We start from the raw sequence: 25232 nt of genomic DNA, 5'->3' as shown, positions 1-25232 counted from the left end.
AATCATCAATTTCTTTTTTGTGTTTTTTATTTAGACACATTTCATGGCCTTTACTATCACTAATGGCTTTTGACGTTACAGCTGTAGATTATGTGACAATTTATCACATAATCTTTATGCACAGCGCATTCCTTAAATCCTGCTCTGGCCGACGACAATAAAGCTAAATATTGTGGAGCAATTAATGCCTTTACTCTATGTACCCATACATACATAGTTCTTTAAGGAACTAAAGACAGTTTATCAAAAGCATTATCTACATTTCTGACATTTAATCATCCGCATAGGCATCTCCGTCCATAATACTCAGCTTAGTGTTCAAAGCCAGACGGTCCCAGCAGTCCAAGTCGGAGAGATGACACAAATATCCTATTTCTGGACAGATTTAGACATATGTGATATCGTCGAGCAGGAACAGCGGATGCTAAACCCCCTTCTTATCTCTGGCCCATATGACAACAGATTAAATGGATGAAGAAAAGAAATACACTGATCTAAAATGTCGGTAAAAAAACCACTGTAAGCCATCAAAATACCTCAAATAGAAATCCATTTAAAACCATTTTGGATTCATTATTTAATATTTCACTTGCACTCAACACCTTGTTTTTTCTCGTAATCTGTTTATGGAGGATCTGGGCGGCTGCTCTTGCTCCCACGTAGCATCTCTTCTGTGATCACTAAACATTCCCATGAGCAAATCAATAATGTGAGACAAACAACACTTTTGTTATTGAGTATATGTCATCTGGGGAATTTTGTTGTCTAGAGCCGTTTCCTAATGGTCAAGTAAACAATGAGTAAAGTAACTGTGTGGGGTTTTTTTTCAAATATTTTGGGCAAAACACCCTGTAAACTGAGGAGAGTGGCTTTGTTGGGTGTTGATAATCAGATTTTTGGAAGAATTGCTCTGTTTACCTGTTGGTTCAGTAAACTTAATTCCATTAGACTTTCTAATAATCAGGTAAAAGCCAATGCATGGTCTACATGGCAATTCATTTGAAAGTAGAAATAGCTCAAAGCATCACCTCTCAATGGTCTGTTTTGCTTCTTTGTTTCCGACTGACTTGTGAGATCATTCAACCCGTAACCAAAGTTTTTACTTTTGCTTGGGTCTCTTGAGGACCTGCTTTTAATTGATGTATCAGTAGAAATGTTAAAAAAAAACAACATATATGAACCATATAAGCAAACACATGAACAAATCGCGGTCATGTGATGAAGTAAGTTCTAATCAGACCGTCATCTATGCGGATCAACAGTGAACATTCGCACTCTTTGAACTGTGGTTTCAGTCTGGGAATAAGCTTAAACACCCTCAAAAGTAATAACGACTTCCTCATTTTCACTTGTGTGTCTAAACTCATAAATCTGATGTTGTTTTTGTGTTGCTACGAGAGATTAGGTTTTACTCGAATTAAGAGAACTAGAACAGATAGATCAGCATACCAAATATCTCCAGCATGAAGATGGATTTGTATAGCTGTATAACTTGAATTTACAAGTCTGCATCTTTGTGAACACAGATTTAAACTTGCACACACTTGCACTATTAGCATATTACAGTAATACAATGATATCATGTCCCTTCCGACAGAAAACGCCATTTAATTCTGGACCAGTAGAATATCTTCATTCAATTCAAAGATTCTGCTTTTCCTAAATCTTGCTGTCTTGTGCCATATGGCCAATCACAACATGCACTTCTAGGACAGATGGCCAATGGTGATGAACTTTACTCAGAGCGGGGATAAGCCTCAGAATACAACTGGAAGATTAGTCTGCTTCTAACCAATTAGGACCCCGGAGCAGGAAAAACGTGAAGAGGATGTTGGAGGAAATGTGGGGAAATTAAGTAACTTTTTTCAGTTTCGGATGTTAATGACGAATCCAACCTGCGTGTACAAAAGCTTCTTCCTATTCAAAATGCACTCTGTAAAGAGGGACTATTGTTCTGCAATCTCAAACATTCCAAGCAAATAGGCCCATTACAATATTCAGCATATACAAATACAACCATTTGATTCCTGATGAAATGTTAAAACAAAAACGCAGTGCTCACGCTCTCATGTCAGTAAATTGAGCAGGAATGTTGGCCATGTTCGACCCACAAATTCAGCAGCAGGCAAAGCGGTGACAAGCTTTACTCCATCAGCAAAAAGAAATCTTCTTAGCTCGGCCTGATCTGTGGACGTGGCAGCCGGCCTGGAGAGGATGAGTTCCACGGAGGTTCATTTCTTTTTCTATGCTAGATTCATTTTTAACAATGATGGTAGTAATGAGTTAAGGGCGATGATGAGTTTTACATTTAATTTTTGGTTTCTGGATACAAACAAATGATTGTCGCCACTGAAGCCACATGGTCGGCATTGAGGACTGTTTACAGCCTTAGGGGAGGCGTTTCACTGCAGGTCGGTTCTGGTCTAATAATCAATTTCAGTATGTTGACATTTGGTTCTAATGGCGTTAAATAAAAATAAAAAATCCAATATATGAAGGACAAAATGTAGGTCAGTAGTACAGTTATCGCCAAAAAGTGCCTCTCTTGACAAATAGTAATATGGTGGAAGATTTTGAAATTTCATTTTTTTTCACCAGTTCAGCGCTTTGATTACTTGTCATTCCTAAAATGCACTGGACTTGACCGCTTAAGCGAAAATGACGTTGTGCGTGCGTCTGGCTGCAAACATGGTCCTTGCCTTGAGGTTTTTTCGCCCCTCCCTTTTAACCACTTTTTAATTTAGTCACGTCTACAAAGCTGGTCTTTGCAATCAAGGCCTAAGCACTTCGGAAAAGGGCTTTAGAGACGTAATTAAAAGGCCTGAGTGGGAGAAGGCAGCTTTGAAACTAAGTGAGTCTGATCAAGACTGTTCGGAACATTAGAGAGTAAAAGAGGTTGATAAAAGGACAGAGAGAGGAGCAAAGTGAGAAAATGTGTCATGCGACGACTTGCATGGACTATCAGCTGCATCAAGGATTGATGTCATTGTGCTTCACTGAATCATTTTCCAGACCGAGAATGCATTAATTTGCAACAAAACAACTATTACCATGATCCAGTTATTGTTATTGAAAATGGATTTTAAAAGGGAGTTGATGATGAAACTAACATTGTTGTATTTTGTCCATTTTTAAATGAAGTTTTGTTTTATGTAACAGATGATCAGACTTTGCAACACAGTTTTAATTAAACAGCACCCAACTGCAGACCTGATTAATTCCAACACACGATGAAGTCGAGTGAGAGAGTGTGTGTGTGTGTGTGTGTGTTGGTAAATGTATAAGAGAGGGAACAGGATATGGAGAAAGAGAGAGAGAAAAAAGATTTGGAATTCAGAGCTGGATTTCCTGTGCATTTTAATCATAGTACAGTAAATGTTTCGGGTTGCACTTCTCAATGTGTTTGGATAAGTGATTTAGTTTACTTTACTTTACTTTAGACTCAGTTAGGCTACGTGCAAGACAATTTTATTCAAGCATTTTATTTTATTTTATTACTTGTGCACTGTTGTCTTGTTGTCTATTGTTACACTGTCTACTGTCACGCACCAACCGCCAAGTCAAATTCCTTGTATGTATGACATATTTTGGCAATAAATGTTTCCTGATTCCTGATTAACAATAAATCAAACGCAATAAATAGTTTTTAAAAACACTCCCGAGCTATACTTCCACCTAATAGACTGACGTAAACGTGTAAGACACAATAAAACAATACAATGTACAAACATATTTTCTATATAAATCAATGTTTCTGAATCTTTTTTTTTTGAAGATGGCGTCCCATTTTCCCCAGCGGCGCATTAAGCGGTTTCTTCCTCCGCTAAGTGGCGCTAAAGACTCGGTCCGCCATTGGCATCACGTGACCTCAACATACCGCCTTGGAAACCCCTCGTTTCTCTTTCGGCCACTTCACCGGCAAGACCCCGGTCACCCCTCAAGCAACGCACGCGTGCAACGCGCGGGGTTTCCATGTCCGAGGCGCGGCGCGCGCTGCCGTCGTGGATGGCGAAGAAGGGCGCGAGAGCGAAGGAGGAGGAGCCGCTGAAGAGCGCGAGGAAGCGGAAAACTGCCCGGTAGACGACGCAGAAACGAACCGAACCAGGTCTCCGTCTTTGCTGCGCGGTGTGTGTTTCGACTAAACGCGGCGGTGTGTTTTTCAGGGCTGCTTTCTACTGCATGAACGAGAAGGAGCTGGTGGAGGCGGCGCTCTCGCGTCTCACCGACGCCGCCCGCGAGGATGTCGCTCTCCCTGCTGACCGCAAGGTGGCGCTTTTCCCCTCTCTTCCAACATTTGGAGGCGCAAATTAAGTGAACTCGTGCCAATATTCTTAAATCTTAAAAAACAAGTATTTTTATCGCATTATATATAAATGTTTTGCTTTTTCCAATTTTGTGCCAAACACATTTGTCCGCCTGCACAAAGACCTGTCTGAACAAATACAAAGAAATGTATTATTATCCTGCACAATTTAGCATTTTATATGAAATGAAATATATTCACCCCCATCTCACTCACACACACACACACACACACACACAGGTTGAAGACAAGGCAGCAGCCACCACTGTGAACACGGGCGAGGACCCGGCCACTGCAGAGAAGACGGCAGAGCTTTTGACTTTAGCGGAGCAGTCTTCAGACGGCGGTGATGCCCTGGATACAACGTGTGTTTCAGAAACAGACGTGGAGATCAGCCCGCGGCATCTGGGCCCTGAGGGTCAGAGGGCAGGACCTGCACGGGATCATGGCGGTCTGGTGAATATCGGACTGGAGGCTGAGGGAAAAGAGAAGGATGATGCCTTGCGGCTTGTGAGGGAAATATTTTTCACCTGATGATGATGAACTCCAGCATACGCCATCTTGAACCACATTTTGGTGCGGCATTGCACATCTTAGTCTGGAGTTCAGTGTTAAAGGAGCTGCTGTGTATTTCATACAGCTGACATGAGTGAATGGAACTCCCATTAACACAAATAACGTGGTATTTTGTGAACAGAAATGTTTTGCTGAAAGCTTTGACCAGAAAGCCGGAACATGAGTGACGTATAGATGTGTAGTAGTACTTTTTAAATTATAATGTGAAACCTAAAGCAAGTGGGTTTTAGGTAAAGAGATCTTTCCACCACAAGTTTTTTCAGCTTTGATGAATTATGAAGTGGCCGTGGCTGCACTGTCCTTTATTTCCATTATCTTAAGCAACTTTGTACAAACGTTGAAAACTGGAAAGCCTTAAATACCTTTGCCCGTGTTCTGGACTCCGAGATGAGCTTCTCCGGATAAGTGTTCATTGTCAAGACTTTGTCTTCTTCAAACAGTGTGCACGGTTACCGTTGAGTAAATCCTCACCTCGCCTATGGTCGTCCAAGATTAAACTCTTAATTGTTTAAAAGCTAAATATCGGGAAAACTCCAAAAGCCGGTTTGAGCTCTGCGAGGTGCTTTAGAGTCGTCAACAAAATCATTTGTTAAGGAAGTATTTCATCCCAAGTTGTCGACATTAAAGATTTGTTGTATTGTGTTCTACCACCATTGCATTAAAGCAAACCATATTACTCCAACATTTGTTTTTATTTTTGCAAGATATTTAAGCACGGAATTACAGCAGGACACATAAGCAGCGCAGTATGCTCCAGTCTATTGCACCAAAGAAGGGTTTATCATGAAATATATTATTGCTTTTCAGCAGCATATGCCTCAAGGAATACAATAAAAGAACCAAAAAAACAAAGTACTTTTATTCTAATGGTGAAGAGCATCAACTAAACTATAGTCCATAGTCAAGCACTTTGGCTTCCTGAATAAAGTTTAACCAGGTGGACTTCCCATTCGATCTACTCCCATTCAGACGTCAGCCTCTTCCCGGACTTGCAAGTCAGCACAGTCGTGGCAAGCAGCTCCACTGGCACAAGCACACATAAGTAGAACCAGACGGTCATGTTTTCCCAGTTCACGTACGTCTGATAGAGGGCCACAAAACTCAGAACCCCAGTCAGGACGAGCAGGCTTGACGCAGCCTGGCAGGCCGCGCTGAACCAGACCGCTGCTCTGTCTCTGCTGTAAGCTGCCAGCAGCATGGCCAGAAGGGCAAAGGCCACGAGCACCACGGGGATGTACAAACACAGGAGAACCGCGGTTGCCAGGAGGTTCGTTTTCATCTCCGATTCATCTCCGCCGATGGGTTCCCTGGACGAGCAGGATGGCTCGCCATGTTGACGCGTAGGACAAAATTGAAAGGGACTGATGAGGACCTCTTTGGAGACGATGAACACACCAGCAAAGAGAACCAGGGAGGTCAACATCTTAGTGAGGATGAGCAGGAGACACACGGAAATCCAAAAAGAGAGCCCTGCAGGTCTCCTCAAAGACAGAGACATGGCCGAAGCCGTCTTAAGCCAGATTTATTCAACACACGCCATCTCTAAAGAGTGCAGCTTATATATTCAGAACAACAACAACAAAAAGTTGTTATGGTCTTGGTTTGGAATGGGCCGGAGGTCAACTTCTCAGCATGCAGGGTTTAATGTTCGACCTGCGGTTGAGTCAGCTGATCAGCTTCCTCCTTGCATTTACATGAAGTGGACTTTGGACAATCTGTTGAAAAAAGTTCCTGTGATCAAAATGAAACATGACATGTTGAAACATATCATATCACATGGCGGGGAATCACTCTCAAACATGACCTGAGGTGTTTACCAAGAATAAACACATAATACAAATAAAAGATGACTGACTAATAGGTCGTTTACTGTGTTGTTTAGGCTACTTACGTATCTGTGGAGTCCTGCGGTGGGTGTCGGGTACGCGCATATAACGTGAACGCGCGCGGCGCGCGGCATCGTGTGTGCAGGAGTCTACTCGGGACGTGCGGTCTTCTCCCGAGTCTGTGTGTGCGAGCTCATCTGAGACCTCATCCCCCGTTTACTGCGAGACGACGCGGCTCATACGGTTGGTTATCGTTTATAACTTTATCTTAATACCGCAGCGTTTCTAGTTATTTATTTTTTTACTTCTGCTTATTTGGGGTCGATTGTTATTAGTCTGTTCAGCGCGAGGGAGGCGGGGTAGTTCGCAGCGGATTCTTCTTGTGCGTTTCATCTTTAACAAACAATTCAAGTGGCACAGGGACGTTGTTTGTGTTGGTGACTTTCTAACGTGGACATTGGTCATTTGGTGGGTATTAATTATTGAGAGCTTGCGCTAATGAGAATCCGTGGTTCTGATGGGAAGCGCAACTGGATCAAGGTGTGGTTGTTAAAAAAGTGGAAATCGTGAACTATGATTTGCATGACATTGGGTGACACTGCTGGGTGATGATCGTTTGCGCGTTTAAACGTCCGGATCGAGTCTGTCCACTCGAGCGCGCGAGGGGGGGGGACATGTAGTGCAAACAAGTCAAGAAATAAATAAACAAACAAATGTTTAAAGTCCTCGTCGGGTGCCAGCGCAAACATCCCCCGTGGACTGCACGCTCATTGCCGACACTTTATGGGACACGTTGCACATGCGGCCCGGGAAAGGTGCAAGAGAACACAATGTCCCACAAAGCACGCACACGTATAGTGTATCCTGACCACTAAACGCTTTGATCAACTATTCAAGGAATTGGAAGAAAAAGTTCCACATGTTTTTACAATACAATGCCAGCAAAATTAATGTTTATCTTAATTTTAAGCCAAATAAAAGTTTGACTCTACTTTTTGCAACCACTTTTAGCATTTGAAATTTCATTGCTTCCATCCAGTCATTTTTTTTTTTTTGTCTGTTCAGATTCATTATGGGAAACCGGTTTGGAAAAGAGCGAGAAACTAACAATGCTGAGACTGCTGAAGAAGCAAAGACTGCAGAGGAGTCAGAAGCTGGACAACCAGCGGAGGACTCTGGGATCACTCAAACTCAAACTCAGGATCTAGATGTCCAGATTCTGGGGCAGGTGGCGCAGGTGGCGCGTTCCATCACTGAAAAATTGGTGTTGAACAGTGGAGTGGAGGAGGATGCTGAGCCCGTGGCGAAGGAAACACCAGCTCCAGTCCAATCCGAGCCTCTGGTCTCACTTGGCAAATCATCAGCTCCAGATTCAGAACCTGTTGCTGAAGCTCCGCTGGCTACAGAGCCAGTTCCTGAACCACTGCCTGCACCAGAGCCAGTTTCCACACCAGAGCCAGTTCCTGAACCACTGCCCGCACCAGAGCCAGTTTCCACACCAGAGCTAGTTCCAGAACCAGATCCAGTTGCCGAACCACTGCCTGAACCAGAGCCAGTCTCCAAAACGGTTCCAGTTCCTGAACCAGAGGCAGAAGTTGAGGTAGTCTCTGAACCCATTTCAGAGTTGGTGCCGGCGGCAGCTGAGGCCGCAGAGCTGAAGACGGACCTCCTCAGCCAAGAGTCTCTCCCCGAGCCACAGATTTCTTCTCCAGCACCTTTGATCAACCCATGCGCCCCCGAAGAAGATGCCCGACCCGTTGACATTCCTCCCGCCCCAGCTCCGGTCGAAGCGAAGGAGCCGGCAGACAACCCGGCGACCGAGGAATTCCAAAACAGCGCTGAGGTCTCGGCCATTCCCACGTTTGAGCCTGAAAACGGCGAGGAGGCGTCCGAGTCAGGGGAAAAGGCGATGGAGGCGAAGGGTGGAGTGCATTTGGAGCAGCATGTGTGTGACGTCAGCGACGAGGGTCTCAGTGGACTGCTGAAGAACTTGGAGCTGAAAGGAAACGACCTTGTCGCTGACCTCATTCCGGCCGACGTCCAGATTCCCGACGACGTGAGCACTTCCACCGAGCTGATGTGAAGGTGCGGCAGTGAAAGGATGTTATATCTGTGAAGCCCTCGTAACCCCTAACGTGAATTCCAAAAGAAGCTGGGATGCAATGTTTCTTTCTCTCTCACCTAAGTGGCCTAATAAAGGCAAAAATGTCTCTATCTAAATGAACGTGTGCCAAAAAAAGGTGTATTGTCTGGGCTTTATTATGAGTGTACTTGTGTGTATTGCTGGACAACAGAGATCTTCCTCTATGCAAATGCACCAGGCAAGAATTTTAACCAAATTTCTTTAAGAGAAAAGAAGCCATTGCTATACGATAACGCGGCATAGAGAAAGCTGGAAGGGAATCATTTTGATGTTCCTGAGTACAAAGGGAAAAGCAGAAGTGTCCTGAGGTATGTCAGTCAGCATCGGCAGGTAAATCCAAATCCATAGGCAAGGGATAGTAGCAATGAAAAAGACATTATACTGTATGCTATTGAAATACGAGTGTCTAGTGAACTATTACGCCTTCACATAATCATCTTTGAGCTTTTTGAAATTCTGTGTCTTTCTTGTATTCTAATTTAACAATGGGAATTTTCTTTTTTTTAACCTAAGTAGTGGCTTGCTTGTAAAAATAAAAATATTATTATACATATGTTATGTCCATCGTCACTTGATTTGACTTTTTAACTAAGGAACCTGTGTTAAAGATTACGGGGAACCAGTAAAATTAAAGGCGTGTTGGTATTTAACATTCCCAATAAAGAGCGGATGGATCTGCTAAACGCACACGCTGTAACAATTGCTTTGTAACACGGCACACGGGGGCACGGCATACATTTTGGAAATCAAATTCCATCCCTGCACAGATCAGAACACGTTCTGGAGATGGTGCCTCCTCGGTCTCGTGACAGGACGAGAGGAGGCGGGGTCAGAGGGGTGCAGAGCCACATTCTTTCCAGAGGAAGGAGTTTTTTTCGGGTGGCTGGGGGTCAAAGGTCTTCAGTGTGACTGTTTCAGTCCATGAGAAATCTGCTCCTCGCATGCCTCTCCCCCCCCCTCCGGCCCTCCGTCCCCTCTCCCCCTCTCTGCCCTCACGGCGTATAATTCCAACTGCTGGAGCGAGCAGTCAGTGGATTGGTATGAGAGCTCACTTCAGCCTCAAAAAGAAACTTTTTACTTTGGCAATTTGACCAAATGAAGGAAAGACTTCAAGATGCACTACATGGAGCTGCTCCATTTCAAAAGGACACAAGAGACCATCCTTGCGCATCAATGCTCCAATTCAGTTTTGTAATATGTTTTTATCCCAACCACACCTCCCTTTTACAGCCTACGCCTCGGGGCATGGCATGTGGGTAAGTCCCATGGTTTTAGCAACACATGTCCCCATGGGAGAGGGAGAGGCACTCCTCAGACGGTGATCTCAGTCAAGCCAGCCTGCAGCAGGACAGTTTGTGGATGACCCGGTTTGCTGATTCACACTGAGAACAGACACACGGCCCGATCTGGGCGGTTCGGGATTCCTGTCCTACCGGAGGCTTTCATCTCAGTAAATAAAGGAGTTCTGAGTCCTCCTTGTTGATGCCTTGCTTCATTACGGCCTTCAATGGCAAGAGCATTAGACAAAGTAAACAGAACTCTGTCTTGGCTTCCCTAACAACGGATGTCAAAGAAGTAACACAGTGAAGTGGAGCAACGATTGCTTCATGTTCTTTTCATGCCACAACTCATCAACACATTTGATGATGCAATCAAAGCCAGCTGACTTACATGTGGCAACAAAGTGGTGCTGATTCATCAATAAGTAATAGCACAACAAAACGGTAATATAGCCTTTCCCCAAAGGTGATTCGTCAAATTCACTCACGGCATAGAAAAATTCATCCCATAAATAAAAACGACAAACAAACAAAACAGTTTCAACAGAGAGATGTAAGAATCTTAAAAACAAATACTTTATTATATAATAAACAATTAAAAATATGTGTCAAAGAACTGACAAGAATAAAATATATAGTACAAACAGTGCAAAGTACCAAGTACTCTAAGTACTGTACTGTAAGACAAATCTTAATACATCGTGAGAATGCGCTATATTAATATATAGATATATATAAGGATATATAAGTAAACGCTCTTTGCCATCAATTTGCAATAAATACAGTGTGAAGAGAGCCGTTCGTTGGGTTTCCCACGACCTCCGAACAGCCAGACTCCTAGACGTTACCTCTCTGAAGGCAAAGAAACAAGGCATTTGAATGCAATGTGTCATTTATGATGGAAAATATCTAATGTCTGTTACCATTAGCCGGCTGTATTTTTTGGCCAGGTCAACGTTGGTGCGTCCCGGATGGAAGGGGTACGACCACAAAATGGAGTTCCAGGAGAAACCGAAACGCTTCACACCTCTCTGCAGGTAACGCACCTCCTCACTGCTGAAGTCGGCCCTCTTCCGTCTCTGGTGGGTTATAAGGATGCAGGGAGAAGCCAGCTTGGATTATACATCTGCACGTGTGGCTTATGGGACAATTCCTGTGCACACTTTACATCATCCAGTGCAATAGCCGTGTCTCACGTGTGAACTATTAAGTCACCTGCTTTTGTTAATGACTTGAAATCTGATGTTTTGTCATATGCATTCATGTCAAATTATAATAATTGCATCGTTGTGTGCTTTGGAAAGTCCTCTTGCTGATGTGTTGCAAGTCGGAATTCTTAAAGACATTCTTAAATTACACTGCAAATTTTATTCTATTTCAAATCTTTTAATGTATTTCTTTATCCTTTTAATGACTGTTTTTCTTTTATGTTTTAATGTATCAATGTTGTTAACTGTTTATAAATCTCCTTGCTTTATGTTTGGATGTTTTTAATGGTTTTATGTGAAGCACTTTGAATTGCCTTGTTGTTGAAATGTGCTATACAAATAAAATTGCCTTGCAATAAGACACTTTTGTTGTGCAAACTCTCACATTGGAACCGTGATCTGGGCTCGTCCTCGGCTCATCATCCATAGTGGGACGTCCACTTTTATTGCCTACTCTTCTCTCTTAATTGAAAAGATAAAACAAACTGAATATGTGTAAAAAAAAAAAGATTGGGATGTGAAATATGAAGATAGACAACGTCTATCTATAAAAATAATCAGAAAGCTGGAGTAGAAAAAGGGGAATGATATCATAGAAAGCTACAAAAAACCTGAACATATTTTGATGTACAGTATAATGAGTGTAATGCAAGTACAGAGCATGCAATGATGTGCTCATAATGTGGAACGGACTGAAATGTCTTTCACACCACTGGCTCAATACAAAAGCATGTGTCTCTCGCTCTCACACTCACACACACACACACACACACACACACACACACACACACAGCAGCTCAATACAGTTGTGCGGCTCTGAACCAGCTTTGGCCTGCACAGTGAGAACACTGGCTGCAGTTCAACATTCCTTCTGCTCTTTGGTTTGTCTCTTGCCGAGAGCACAGTGCAGGGAGACAGCTCCCACCAAAGGCTCGCAACCATAACATTCACACGCACCTAAAGTGTGTATCTCATGTATCTCATCTATCTACCTTCTGGAAGATGGGACCTTTTCAGAGGAATCAAGCCCGGCCCTAAGAGGAGGCGCAACGAGATCAACGCTGTTGAACATGGCGACAACAATAAATGAAATGTTGTTATTATTACGTCACATACGTACCTGTCCCGTAGGTGGTCCATGTCTCCTTTGTAGCTCCTTTATGCAGTGGAGTCAAACGGATGTCTGCGATGGAAGGATAAGACAACCAAACACACGCAGAGATTATTGGTCGTCTAATTTGTTATATGTAGACAGGCTCATTCCCTGCAGTCTTTAAAGACATTGATGTGTGACAGAAACAATACAATCCACTAGCTTCATAATTCTTACCTTTGTGCTTCTTCCAGGGAGGGGAGCTCCGGCCTTTTCCTGCTCCCTTACGTACGAGAGTCGGGCGCACCTCTTTTACAGTGGAATAGAGATCAGGCATTTTATTGCATATGTGATTTATGCAGAGAATAAGAAAGTAATAAATACGAAGTAATAGACAAATAAAAGACAATAAAAAACACTTTTGAACAACAGCAAAAAGCACGAGGCTTCTAGTTCTCTGACAGGTTATTTTGTATTCAATCAGCTCCAGACAAGACCCAGTGTTTTCATTGGTACGGTTTTTACATCCATCCTGACTGAGTAATGCTCGATGACGAAAGAGATGTTACTCGTCGATATATTTTATAGCTGTCAGTCATGAAAGCAGGTATTGAGCACCACACCCATAACTCAGTGCACATATGATGTAGCGCTGATGGGTTAGTCAGAAACGTTGCCCCTGCCCCAGGCTTTAAAGTGTGTATGAGCAGCCTTAAACAAAACAAAACTCAGAACTTGCACTCACACCTTGCAATTAGAAAGTTACACAGTCCAGTTAATTATCATTTTATCATTATCAATTATCAAAACACAGCGCCTAATAAAATGAAAGCCGCGGCCCTATTGTGATCAGTACAAACACACAGAACATCGAACCCGCCCATCTCTTTGTCCGCTGGTCCCGTTCAGGGCCGATCCCAGGCAACATCGGGTGAAAGGCAAGGAACACGCTGCACACGTTGGCTAAACACATCAAGGATGGCATTGAGCTTTAACTTTGAGGATGAATTGTGTTTAACTTTTAAACAAGGTGCTTATTTGCCACCACCTTGTGAACTTGTCCTTACGACACCCTCCAAACCGAAGGCCACTGCAAAGCGAGTGAGTCGCTGTCCGGGAGGACGGATTTTCTTACCGCTCCAGTCTTCCCAGCTCCTCCGTGGCTGTGCAGCTGAAACTCTCTCGTATTTTTGGTTTGCCGGCTCACCGTCGTCATGGTACTCTCTCCTAAGCAGCATGTTGCAGTGACGGGTCCTGAACCGCTCTGTGGCCTCTCGGAGTACCTGGTGTATGTCACAGCTGTGCTGGCAGGAGCTTTGCAGCGACGCAAAAGTGCGACTGGTCACTTCCTCAAAAGGCAGCACGCAAACTAGGACAAGAAGGAGAGTTCAGCGTAAAGTCCTTGGGTACATCGTCCCAAGTGACGTGTAGAACACAAACTGTGCTTAATAGGGTCACACTCTCCTACCTGCACACCGGACACGAGACAGTGAGTTTTCTTCAACTCGGATCTTCCCCACCGTACCTCTCTGACAGTCCTTCAACTCTTGAAATAAAAGGATGTTAGTTGAATGAAAAAACCCACACATCTAGTGTAAATCCAAACCAAAGCAAATAAGTTCATGTCTTTGTGACTCCCACCTTCGTCATCAGAACCTTGGATTTCTTTGGGTACACTGTGCCTGACTGACGCTGGAGGCTTGAACAACTTACTAAACAAAACGACAGACGAGAAAGTAATCACAAAATAATGAAATCATTTCATTATTGGTGAGTCGTCAACAATGAAGAACTCTACTGACTGGTCGGCTGTGCGAGGCTCCGGGTCTCCCTCTAGTGACTTTTGATGGGAAGGCATTAGAGAACCAGTACCATTGCACACAGAATACCACACAGACCCTCCACCGGTTTTATCCTTCTCCTTCCGCCCTTTTAAATGGCTGCTTATATGCGTCATGTTGCCGTCACTCCCTGCTTCCACGTGCTTGCGAGTGTCGGCCTGTCTACATGCTGTGTGAATGGTTTTAATGGTCTCCCTCTGCTGCGGAGGCAGAAGTGGTCGACCGAGACTTTCGCTCGAAGTTAATGGCTCTTTGTCTTCCTGCTGAGCCTCAGCCGCCTAAAGATGGACAAGAAGGACACGTCATGACTCCCCTCTCTTCATGCTGATCCTATTATGGCCATGTGTGTGGGTGTATGTCTGACCATGGCCTGTTTCTTCTCCAGCAGTTCAATCCTGCACAGCAACTCCCTGGCTGTGGCCCTGAAGCCTTCCGTGTTTACGTCTTCAGCCTCCTCGTGGCTCACTGTCAGACCAGGCACTTCCGAGGACATGGCTTCACAAAAGAAAAACAAGTCATTAGAACCCCATGTTCTTCATTCTGGGCACCTATTCTCGCTATTCATAAATGCACACTTTTAGAAAAACAGAATTATACCGTAGAACTAAAACAAATACGCCTGAGTACGACATCAGGACCTAAGTGGAGGAAATGCAAACACTTTTGTGACACACAGACAACCTGGGTCCCCACTGCTCCAAGAGCCCGCCTGGGGCATTTCCAGTGCATGCTTTACAGGGAATCCTACATTCATACTACATATGTGAGAGCAAGAACGCTCATTTAAATGATTTTGTTTCCAAAGGTAAATTCACACATGCCCAACATAACAAGTAAAAGAAAAGTGGATGTTTATTTTGCAATGGTGACAATGAAGATCAGAAATCACTTATTAAGTAAAAGAACTGAACCCATGTTGACTTACTGGCCTGTTTGCAGGTCTGCAAAATGAAGGTAGCAGCCTTCCTAACCTCCTCACTTGTATCTTCTGTGAGAAGGGTTATGATAACGGGCAGGCCTCCACAACGCAGCAACTGGGACTGGTGCTCCTCTTCAGCCAGCAAGAAAAATCGCATTCGTGAAAAAACACGTGGTTAGCAAAAATACTCAACCTATGGTGTCAAGAGAATCAGGACTGTGGAGAACGTGTTGACTGTGCAGTCTTACCAGATGCCTCAGTGCAGCGGCCCAGAGTGAGCAAAACAGACAGCCTGTCCTCAGGCTCCAAGTGTGGGCTATCCAGCAGGGAGAAGAGGTGGGGAACCACACCATACCGAGAAAGACCCGAGGCCAGAGACGCTACAGAAGAACAGATTGTGGATGGAGAGGGGGATACATAGGTCGTTTAAGTGTAGAGTCTAGATGCGTTAAAATGTGAGTGATACGCACTATTTTCTGTGATGGAAGCAGAAAGGGTCTTGGATATAGTGACAGCAAGCTGGCAAGACGTCGAGCTTGTGTCTGCTGCTGAAGCTAGACGAACCAGTGCAAGAGCGAGAGTATCCAGACACCCGGAGCCATAAAAACTCCCCTGAACACAGGCTGCAAAACAAGGAAGTGTTTAACATTTAATGATGAGAAGCACAGGTTAAGCACGAGCGATTCTGCTTCCTCCACTTACAGTTGTTGGCAACCGTCATCGCTATGAAAGAACATATGGGTTGAAAAATCTCAGTACGTGGCACAGCAATCTGCTGAAGCCAGACTTTTATTGTGGCAAAGGCCGCCACACAAACACGCTGAGCCTCGTCTGTAAGACAAGAAAGAAAATTGAGAAAAACAATAGTAACACAAAGTTAGTTGCCTGCATGGTTAGGAGCATCAATGTTTTCAATGCAGGCACAAATAAACCGAGGGCATTACCATTTTGAGGGTTGTTGACAAATCCACAGAGCGCACTACACACAGATGCCCAAAACTGGTAAGTCTGAGTAGCGTTAGCAGCTCTCCCTGTAGCCTCTGTAGAGAGAGGGGAAGTGGTCCTGCAAAAATGTATACTATTAAACTTAAATGCATGTGCTTGTATGACTAAGTCTCTACACACAACAACATCTCTGGCATACTAATGTACATTGTTTTACTAATGTCTGGCGTTGAGGATTGTTAAGTACCTGAGGAGGTCCAATAGAATATCCAGGCAGCCAGTTGCTTGACCTAAAGTCTGTCCCAATTCTGCAATAACACACAATCACATGAAACTGACAAAAAACAAGTATGTTTTGTTCCAAAGATGTTAGAATGGCTTGAACTAACTCCAAAAATAATTGCAACTTAATGGCAGAACATTCCTGCAGTTTTAACTCATCCTTACTATTGTTGGCTACCAACACGGTCAGCAAATACACCGACACGCTCTTCTGTGTCAGCGGGATGTCTTCCTTCAGCAACAAACCAGCAAGGTCTGCAAATGTCTCCTTTTTGCAGAGATAATTCTTGCAATACACTACGAGAAAGAGAGAAAAATTCTACAATTACAGTATAATTAAAATGGAATTTACTCCTACTGACTTGCATCTGAAGATACCACATTGAACCAATACATTGATATTATATTCACATACGACAGTACACAGGCTTGTTTTGAAAATCTCAAGGATGTGGTCATCCCAGGACCACATCCATCTTTAAAATGAGTATGTCATGATAAAGTTACAAAGATATCGTATCAGTGTCCTTTGCAGCTTTTAGTTTCCCACAATTGAAAGAAAAATGAAAAATGTTAAAACAGTAGTATTACTCTTAGCTGTTTGAAAGAATTTAAAGAATAAAATAATTGAAAGAAGCTTTTGGACTGCATCCCCCAAAATGAGTCCCTGAATTGCCATTCTCACACACACAGACACACACAGGCACACACACGCCTACCATTGGCCTCTGCTAAGGTGCCCAGTGTAAATAGGGCCGTCTCCTTAACATCTGTGCGAATGATGCTGGATTTGGACAGTTTATACACAAATGAGACACCTCCCATTTCCCTCAGCAGGTCCACATTGTCCTCTGAAATGATGAACGTGAAACAGGCGATGGAAACACATTTGTTACGCTGTTTGAATATTCACTGATTTAGAAATACATTATTACCGCGTGTTTGTCAGAACACATGTGTTCTGTTGCGTTTGGTCATTTGGGGTTCACTATTAACGTACCTCTCTTTTCACAGATTGAGTGAATGGTGAGAAGAGCTTGTTTTTGCAAATCGGGACATTTCATCTGAAACTTCAGACACTCGAGCAGCAAACTGAGATCTGTCCTAGTGGCTGAAGAAAATAAACAAAATAAATCACGTTAAGAAGAAAAAAATGAGTTAATGAGTGAAATTAGCAGGCCCATCCGCAAATACATAACGTTATGCTAAACAAAGTGTAAAGATGTGGAGTTGGTGTCACTTACTATTACGGCGTTTGCTGCAAACCCCCGTGTTAGCCATTTCACTGCTTAAATGACTCAGAGGTTTAATGAGTGCATTAAACAACAAGTGCTACTGTCACCGAAACGCTATTTACAGAACTAGCTAGTTAGCTAACTTTGCTAACACAAATGCGATATTCAAGCTAGCGCTGCCTTATGCCACTTATTAAGTGGCTGAGTTACGGTCGATGAATGAAATGTATCTCCAAACAGTAAGTTAGAGTTAGCTAATTTGTACTTTTAACTGAACAAAAGTTAAATTAAAGTAGAAGCCTATTAATGTCAGCCATACCGCAAAAGTGTTTGCGTGACGTCTGAACGTCACGTTACCATGGCACTATGAGATTTGACAGATGTGCCTGGATATGAACACTGTAAATAGTGTACGTGTGCATTATCGATCAAATCACTAATGCAATGAATACATATGAATGAACAAAATAGTAATGTAAAAAAATAAATATTTTTTTAATATCAAAATGATAATTACTTGTTTCAACCAGCATATCAAGCCTAAAATGTCCTGAACAAAGATCGTCTATTTAAATTCCCCCTAGAATGTTTTATAAATACTTTTTTTCCCCTTCTTCCTGAAAAGCTAACGGCATGGACTACAACCGTGCGTCCGTTGGCTACGTCAGACGCTGTGACGTCACGCCGTCACGTTCGGAGTTCTGACCATCGACATCGAGTCACATGTAATGCCGGTTTGCACGTCTTTCGGTCACTACGCGGTCTTCATATGTTTAGTCCCCGTATTTAACATGAACCAAATCAACGCGTGTCTGTTGGGCTCAAGCGTTTTGTCGTAACGTGCGTCGCGTTGTATTGGTGAACGTCGGGGAAACTAGCGGGCAAGCTAACGTCAACTTTTGAGTTTTGGTGCTATGTGTTGTCAATCGGATCAAACGTGAGCTAGCCTGCGCACATTAACGCGGCTGGCTCGTCATAACGTGGCGTTATAATACACTGGTCTAATGTCAAAGCGCACGTGTTCATTTTAACGTGACTCGCGAAACATCTGACTTCCTGTCACTTTACGTTAGCTCGTCGATTGACCGAAGTGTGCCCGCGCGCGAACGTGACGTGTGACGTTACGGTTCCTTTTTCTCCTGACGTAGGTTCTTGGGGTGAATGAGAACAACTCCGACGGCACCGTCTGTTAGAGATGTCTAGACGTGTGTGCGCCAGTGTCCTCCACAGAGCTGCACGCTACACGCTGACGCCCTCCAGCCCCACTTCCCCATCCCAGGTCCGTCTGCGACCAGTACTTCTCCCCTTTTTGATCTTTGGTTTCATCTACGCAATATCACAATCTAATGCTGTCATTTTCTCCCGCCCACATAGTACTCGCTCTTTGCAGAAGCCCACCAGTGTAACTACTCGTCCTGGGGCCCCCGCAGATCAGACCAGCGGGGCCTCGCTGGTGAGGGGACGGGGAACTGGTCCCAGAGCAAGCGGCTCCGCTCGACCCGTCGGGACATCGACTTCATGCTGAGCGGCGTCCAAATCAACGGGTTTCTGCGATCTAACGAGCAGGTGATTGATGTGATTGTGTCCCTCGGGGGCCACTATGGGCGCAATGTTTCTGAGGTCCTCTTAGGTTGATCTTTTCTCTTTCCAATGTCACGCACGCAAGTTTTACATTCGATGCGTGACCCTTCCCCTCTCTGCGTGCTCCAGAGTGTGAGCGTGCCGGAGTTCGATGGCAGAGCGCTCTGCGCCGTCAAAAAGTTCGAGAGCAACCAGCTCGCCGCTAACACGCCCAATGAAGACCGCCGCAGTGCAGCCACCTGCCTGCAGGTGCGTGTCCCCTCTGCTGCGTCGTCCATCACCCTGCTTTCATCTCCCTTCTCGCTGCTCACGGTGTCCGTTGTTCTCCAGTCAAAGGGCATGCTGTTTGGCGTGTTCGACGGCCACGGGGGCTCGGCGTGTGCCCAGGCGGTCAGTGAGCGCCTGCTGCTCTACGCTGCAGTCGCGATGATGTCGAAACAGAGCCTGGAGGAGCTGGAGAGATGCGTGGAGCACGGCAGGGCCGCGCCTCCCATTTTGCAGTGGTACAAACACCATGCAGACTTCAACTATCGGGAGTGCGCTTCCCTTTACGTGGACCACCTGAGAGTCTTCTGGCAAGAATTACTGGACAGCGAGGAGCACGGTGAAGGCATGAGGTAGGTACAAAGGCGTAAAACTCAAAGCAAACCTAAATGGGGATAATTACAACTTAAAAGGCTGGTTCATGTTATCATGATTGAACAGAATGTACCGTTTAGGTTTTCTGTGAACAGTTCTAGAGTTTAGTCTCCACTAAGTACACTATATCAAGATTTTGTCTCGAAATTCTGTAGATAGACGTGCCGAGGCGTGTGCTCCTTCTCAAAACCCTTTTCCATGTGATTTCCCCCCCCCCGACCTCCTTTTCCAGTCCTCTGGATGCTCTGGAATGGTCCTTTAAGCGACTGGATGCTGACATCTCCTTGGAGGCTCAGGTGCCTCTTTACAACGACCTGGTGAAAAGCACAGCCATCCAGGTACCAACACCACCCTTTTCCTTGCTGCTCACGTCCTGCTCACGGCTACGGGGGGTGTTCATAGACCTGCACCATCGTCTGTCCAGGTCGCGTTCTCCGGGTGCACAGCCTGCGTGGCTCATGTTTCCACGGACCGGATCCATGTGGCGAATTCCGGTGACAGCCGAGCGGTATTGGGCGTGCTGGAGGAGGATGGATCCTGGAGTGCTTTGCCCCTTTCCCTGGACCACAACACACAGAACCAGGCGGAGGTGGAGAGGATCAAGGCCCAGCATCCGCCCTCGGAGAGAGCCACGGTGGTCACAGACGACCGACTGCTCGGGGTAAGAGCTCCTCGCTGCATAACACTCGACAGGCACAGAAGTAGCCGTGTGTGAATGGTGAAGTGGGTCGCTGGTCCTGAGCTTTTATGGTGCCGTCAGGTTCTGATGCCGCTGCGGGGGTTTGGCGACGTAAGATTCAAGTGGAGCCTCGAGCTGCAGCAGAGCATTTTAGCCGGCCTGGAATCAGGGGTGGACCTGGACTCCCTGAGCCTCTACCAGTACACCCCGCCCAACTACCTCACTCCACCCTATCTGGACGTGGCGCCCGAGGTAACGCACCACAAGCTGAGGCCCCAGGACCGCTTCCTGATCCTCGGCACCGACGGGCTGTGGGACGAACTGGGGAACGAGGAGGCCGTGCGACTGGTTGGAGAGCACCTGAGCGGGATTCACCTGCAGGTTCGTTTGTAGATTGAAAGTGACGTGCGTTGTTGTAACTTCCACCTTGAGCCATGTAACCATTTCTTGGCTTCTCTATAAGTTTCTCTTTTTCTTCTTCCTTTTTACAAAGGCTCCTGTTTCTCCATCAGAGAGGCAAATGAAATTGGGTCAGATGCACAAGCTCTTGCTGGAACGCCAGACCCGTGCGTCGCCCGCTTTAGACGCCAACGCTGCTACACACCTCATCAGACATGCTCTCGGCACCGGGGAGTACGGAGAACTGAGCCAGCAGAGACTGGCCACTATGCTCACCTTGCCCGAGGACCTGGCTAGACTGTACAGGGATGATATCACCGCTACCGTGGTGTATCTGAACTCTGACCTGGCCAGACCTCAACGCAGCTAGCAGAAGGATATATAATAACAAATATAAGAAGATATTTTTTGATCTAAAATGTGATCATTACGATCGGTTACATACATTGCTTTATAAATGTTTTTTGATGAAAGCGCAGTTTTCAGTGTTTTATGTAATAAAAAGAGTACAAGATTCTATATATTTAACATAGGTTACATTTCCAAAATTATAGCATTTATCAAGTTAAAATACAGATTATTTTCTGGCAATTATTTTTTTCTTTTTTCTTTTTTCTTTTTTTTTTTAGCCTTCACTGTATTCAAAAGGCTAATACACCGGAGATCTATTACAAAAGTGGAAATGTGCATACATCTGTGAAAGTTTTTTTTTCTTTTTAGTGTAGGCTTTTTTGATATTTATTTGGGGTAAATGTTATTGTTTTATATTTAAAAAATAGTAATTGGATTGATAATAAGTAGTTCTAGTTATAAATGTAAATGCTCTCTTCAGGCTGTCTGTCAGATATATTTAAGTTGCCACTGTAAAGGTGCTGATGCTTCATATTAAACCAATGAGAAATTACTTTGTCTCACTTGTGCTCTTTTCATCGCAGATACATTCAGATTGCAAGTGAATACAATCTAAATAATTACACCGACCAACTTGCAATCCTTTGGGAAATGGACAGTGCTTGTCGTTCCATGCTGCCAAATAAACTGTGCTGAGTGTCACAGAAAACAAGTGTAAACACTGCTACTCTAGAAAAAAGGTGTGTCCCGACAGCGGCCACAAGGTGAGCATGGAGCGCATAAACACACCTGCATCTCTGACTGCAAGTCGCCCCGAGCTCCTCGCTTCTTTGTTTTTAACTCATCAAATCAGACAAGTTTCCAGTTTTAAGTGAATTATAGGTTGGCATATTTGAACTGGACGATGCTTGAATGATGTTTGTTTCTCAGCTGCAGCAAGGATTCAGCCCTGGACATTGAAGTGTGCCAATGTCAAGGGGCCGTGGCATAATGTTTGACGTCCAGCGGCCATCATTGTTTTAAGGCAAGGCAATTTTATTTGTATAGCACTTTTCATACACAAGGCAGACTCAAAGTGCTTCACATTATAACAATTGATAATTAATGGATTTGTTTTGCACCCAGTGGGTGGCAGTGTACAGCACAGTGCACCAGGGTCCATTGCACAGAGGAGTGACAGCGAGATCCTCTTTGTGGCAGTGGCAAGTGGGTGGCATCAAACTTGAGAGCCCCACCCCCTACACGGAACCCGCCGGTCCAAACCTAAAATTAGCCTCTGTAATAAGAAGACGGGGGCTCACGTGTCTCAAATAAAATTAAATAAAATAAAATATTTACAGCAGCTGACCTGTCGTACAAATAACAGTTGTTTCTGGGAAAAATTGGCTCCTCCCACCCAGCGTGCCGTTGTGACGCCGACTGATTTACTGGCGATTGCCGCTGCCTGCCACAAAGTTGCCACCCACTTGCCACTGCCACAAGGAGGATCTCGGCCCTACAGGCACAGAGTGCAGTTACACAATACTGCAACCCGCTGCATTGGCAGGCAGCACCTTTTTAACGTGGTTCTGTGGTCCCTTGTGACTATTTGTCCTATATTCTGATTATAATCGTTTTTTGTTGAAAAGAGAGTGTGAATAAGTTTAGCCTCACACGTCATTGTAAACTTTGTGTACTATATAAACCAGTAAGTACTTTATTGTTCTCCTATATGAGAGTGGACGATGGGGACAAAACGTATTAATCTGTCTCTAAAATGAAGCCAGTGAGGTCACAGTAACCTTTGCTCAGCAGCTGATAAACTCTTCAGTCGTGGCCAATGATTTCCCTGAATCACTTCCTCATGAGTGGACTTACTGTCGTACGTTATCATCCAGCTCAAGTGAACTCTGACCACCGCAGTCTACTACGCTACTGTGAGAAAACAGTCCGCCTGAATGTTTGACATTTTGTGCTACACAACATGTTCTGTTGACATGAGGGCTTTTGGATAAATGAGGAAAAAGCGTGACATTTGGCGAAGGTAAGCTGCCACATCGACCAAAATCAATTGTCACATCTGAATCAAAGGTGTGTGTGTGTGTGTGTGTGTGTGTGTTTGACGAATCATCTTTCAACCCCCATTTTGTTTCCCCTGAACAAGTTGACAATCGTCTTCAGATGACACAGAACATGTTCCAGGAGGGGTTGTACCACGTGTTTTTTAAGGAGACACCCTCACCCCTCCCATTGAACCAGGTTACCAGAAATGGGGAGCTAATCAACGGCAGGATTCATCGCTGGTTTGGGACTGTGGTCAATACCAGACTTTTAGTCACAGGAGTGAGACGCTTCTATCGTGCAAACTATTGGTTGACATTTTTCTTTTCAAACTCTTTCTAACTGTCAGCCTGCTTCATACCGTGTGCTTCCTCTCAGGTGGTGCAGATCCTCAGTGCATTGGCTTGCATACTCGCCACAATCACCCATGCGTGCGTGAGCTACAACTGCTCCGTGTCCATGACAACGCCGGTGTGGTCGAGCTTATTTGTAAGTCCATATTTGCGTCAAAAAAAACTGAGAGAGACGAAGATTGATTAAAACACTACAATCCTAACTGTTGGTGTTGTTACAGTTTTTGGCGGCTGGGATTCTGGCAATGGAGGTTCAGAGGAAAGCCAATAGATTAAAGGTACATATTTTGTGTGGCTGTGTGGCTGTGTTGCTTACGTTGCTTACGTTGCTTAATTGCGTATGAATCCCGAAACAGATTATCGCTCTGATGGGTCTGAACCTCTTCAGTCTCCTGTTTGGCTTCTCTGCCATCCTGGCCAACAGCCTCAGGTCTGCACAGCCGGTCGCGCTCAAAACAAACCAACAGGTAATCCTGTAAGTCGTTTGAAACGTGGGTATTGTGTTGTTGTTTTTTTGTATTGTCCTATCGATCAACACCCCAAACACAATGCTAACCTGAAAAGGCTTGTTTCCATCCCTGCTTTGATGTACCGAATGAGAAGAAACCCTTCCTGATCTGTACTGCGTTCCTTCCCTCCACGCATCCTCCTCCCCAGCGCGTTGGTTCGCACGTTGCAAGGGGCAGCTCCATAGCGTTCACCGCGCAGTGTTGCCTGGCGTCGCTCTACATACTGTTCGTGTCGCTGAGAGGCCTGCGCCGCTACAGTCCGCCGCAGTTTCAGGCCTACAGCCGCCTCGCACAGGTAGATATAGGAACACACACACACACACACACACACAAAGGGATGCGCTTTTTTCAGGAATCCTGCAGCGTTGGCGTGGGGATGACATGTGATGACAGTTTTTCCCGAAGTCAGCGTGGTTTTCAGTCCGGATTAATTAATGGGATCTGACAGTTTCTGTTTCTTCCTGCACAGGATCCAGAGGAAACCAACGGGGCGCTACTGGAACAAATGGAATTCAATCAGTGAAAAAACGCACTCCTGTCAACTCGGTTACTGTTGTTGATCGTAGTTCTTTACGGTTGGTGAACCAACAGTGTTTGTGTGGTTGAGTGAATTTAAACCTTTTTGAAAACGCAAAGGAGATGCAACACTGAATTTCACAATATTTCAAACACTGTTGGATGTCGAATAGCAAAGTTTGAACCGGCAAAAAATAAATAAAGAGCATGTTGAGACAAATGATGGTAAACAAAGTACACAGAGTTGACTTGTTAAACATTACATATAAACGTTTTTTAAAGCAGTCTGTTCTGGTCCATTTAGCTGCTCTGAGGTCGACACTAGAGAGCAGCATTGCAGAGGATTTGTCATGTTGTTCAATTTGATCCACAAATGAGGTCACTCTGTGCAGGAAGAAGCCGAGACGAGGAAACGGTTTCATATCAGTAATCACAAATACAGAAACACAACATGAGACTTATTGGTCAGGGACGTGTAATGAGGGGAAGAGGACCTACGCTAAGCTGCAATGAT

At 44.6% G+C, this 25232-nt stretch overlaps 5 protein-coding genes across 7 annotated transcripts; 4 read left to right on the top strand and 1 right to left on the bottom strand.

Moving 5' to 3' along the window:
- Positions 1 to 2187: 2187 nt before the first annotated feature.
- LOC120808788 (uncharacterized) lies at positions 2188 to 5561 on the top strand. The gene is made up of 4 exons (XM_040161953.2): positions 2188 to 2411; positions 3776 to 4076; positions 4164 to 4266; positions 4544 to 5561. Exons 2-4 carry the CDS (start codon positions 3973 to 3975, stop codon positions 4835 to 4837), a joined length of 501 nt encoding a protein of 166 aa, XP_040017887.2. The 5' UTR covers positions 2188 to 2411; positions 3776 to 3972; the 3' UTR covers positions 4838 to 5561.
- A 1259-nt stretch (positions 5562 to 6820) lies between these two features.
- LOC120808785 (uncharacterized) lies at positions 6821 to 9401 on the top strand. Its single transcript, XM_078082655.1, has 3 exons — positions 6821 to 6948; positions 7771 to 8132; positions 8181 to 9401. The coding sequence occupies exons 2-3, from the start codon at positions 7778 to 7780 to the stop codon at positions 8786 to 8788; spliced, it is 963 nt and encodes a 320-aa protein (XP_077938781.1). The 5' UTR covers positions 6821 to 6948; positions 7771 to 7777; the 3' UTR covers positions 8789 to 9401.
- A 1283-nt stretch (positions 9402 to 10684) lies between these two features.
- On the bottom strand, positions 10685 to 18284 carry terb1 (telomere repeat binding bouquet formation protein 1). Of its 2 annotated transcripts, XM_078082653.1 has the most exons (21): positions 17661 to 18284; positions 17417 to 17527; positions 17136 to 17267; positions 16582 to 16713; positions 16382 to 16442; positions 16134 to 16252; positions 15892 to 16020; positions 15660 to 15812; positions 15438 to 15569; positions 15196 to 15321; positions 14635 to 14765; positions 14232 to 14548; positions 14071 to 14141; positions 13898 to 13975; positions 13565 to 13798; positions 12667 to 12738; positions 12457 to 12519; positions 12329 to 12370; positions 11722 to 11798; positions 11052 to 11207; positions 10685 to 10980 (listed from the first exon to the last, which is right to left on the bottom strand). In XM_078082653.1, exons 1-21 carry the CDS (start codon positions 17695 to 17697, stop codon positions 10966 to 10968), a joined length of 2388 nt encoding a protein of 795 aa, XP_077938779.1. In that variant the 5' UTR covers positions 17698 to 18284; the 3' UTR covers positions 10685 to 10965. The 2 variants fall into 2 exon arrangements, with proteins under 2 accessions (XP_077938779.1, XP_077938778.1); XM_078082652.1 differs by having other exon boundaries at positions 10887 to 11207.
- pdp2 (putative pyruvate dehydrogenase phosphatase isoenzyme 2) lies at positions 18178 to 21853 on the top strand. 2 transcript variants are annotated; one of them, XM_040161938.2, is made up of 9 exons: positions 18178 to 18376; positions 18800 to 18930; positions 19026 to 19217; positions 19362 to 19481; positions 19563 to 19849; positions 20104 to 20209; positions 20296 to 20532; positions 20632 to 20931; positions 21044 to 21853. In XM_040161938.2, exons 2-9 carry the CDS (start codon positions 18847 to 18849, stop codon positions 21317 to 21319), a joined length of 1602 nt encoding a protein of 533 aa, XP_040017872.2. In that variant the 5' UTR covers positions 18178 to 18376; positions 18800 to 18846; the 3' UTR covers positions 21320 to 21853. The 2 variants fall into 2 exon arrangements, with proteins under 2 accessions (XP_040017872.2, XP_077938780.1); XM_078082654.1 differs by having other exon boundaries at positions 19362 to 19849.
- A 1269-nt stretch (positions 21854 to 23122) lies between these two features.
- Positions 23123 to 24938, top strand: tmem253 (transmembrane protein 253). The gene is made up of 7 exons (XM_040161955.2): positions 23123 to 23323; positions 23461 to 23622; positions 23719 to 23829; positions 23915 to 23971; positions 24050 to 24160; positions 24351 to 24497; positions 24672 to 24938. Exons 2-7 carry the CDS (start codon positions 23461 to 23463, stop codon positions 24723 to 24725), a joined length of 642 nt encoding a protein of 213 aa, XP_040017889.2. The 5' UTR covers positions 23123 to 23323; the 3' UTR covers positions 24726 to 24938.
- The last annotated feature ends 294 nt before the right edge of the window (positions 24939 to 25232 follow it).

The sequence above is a fragment of the Gasterosteus aculeatus genome, chromosome X, assembly GCF_964276395.1.
Source record: "Gasterosteus aculeatus chromosome X, fGasAcu3.hap1.1, whole genome shotgun sequence".
In the NCBI taxonomy this organism is placed as follows: domain Eukaryota; kingdom Metazoa; phylum Chordata; class Actinopteri; order Perciformes; family Gasterosteidae; genus Gasterosteus; species Gasterosteus aculeatus.
This window is presented reverse-complemented; position numbering and strand designations above follow the sequence as displayed.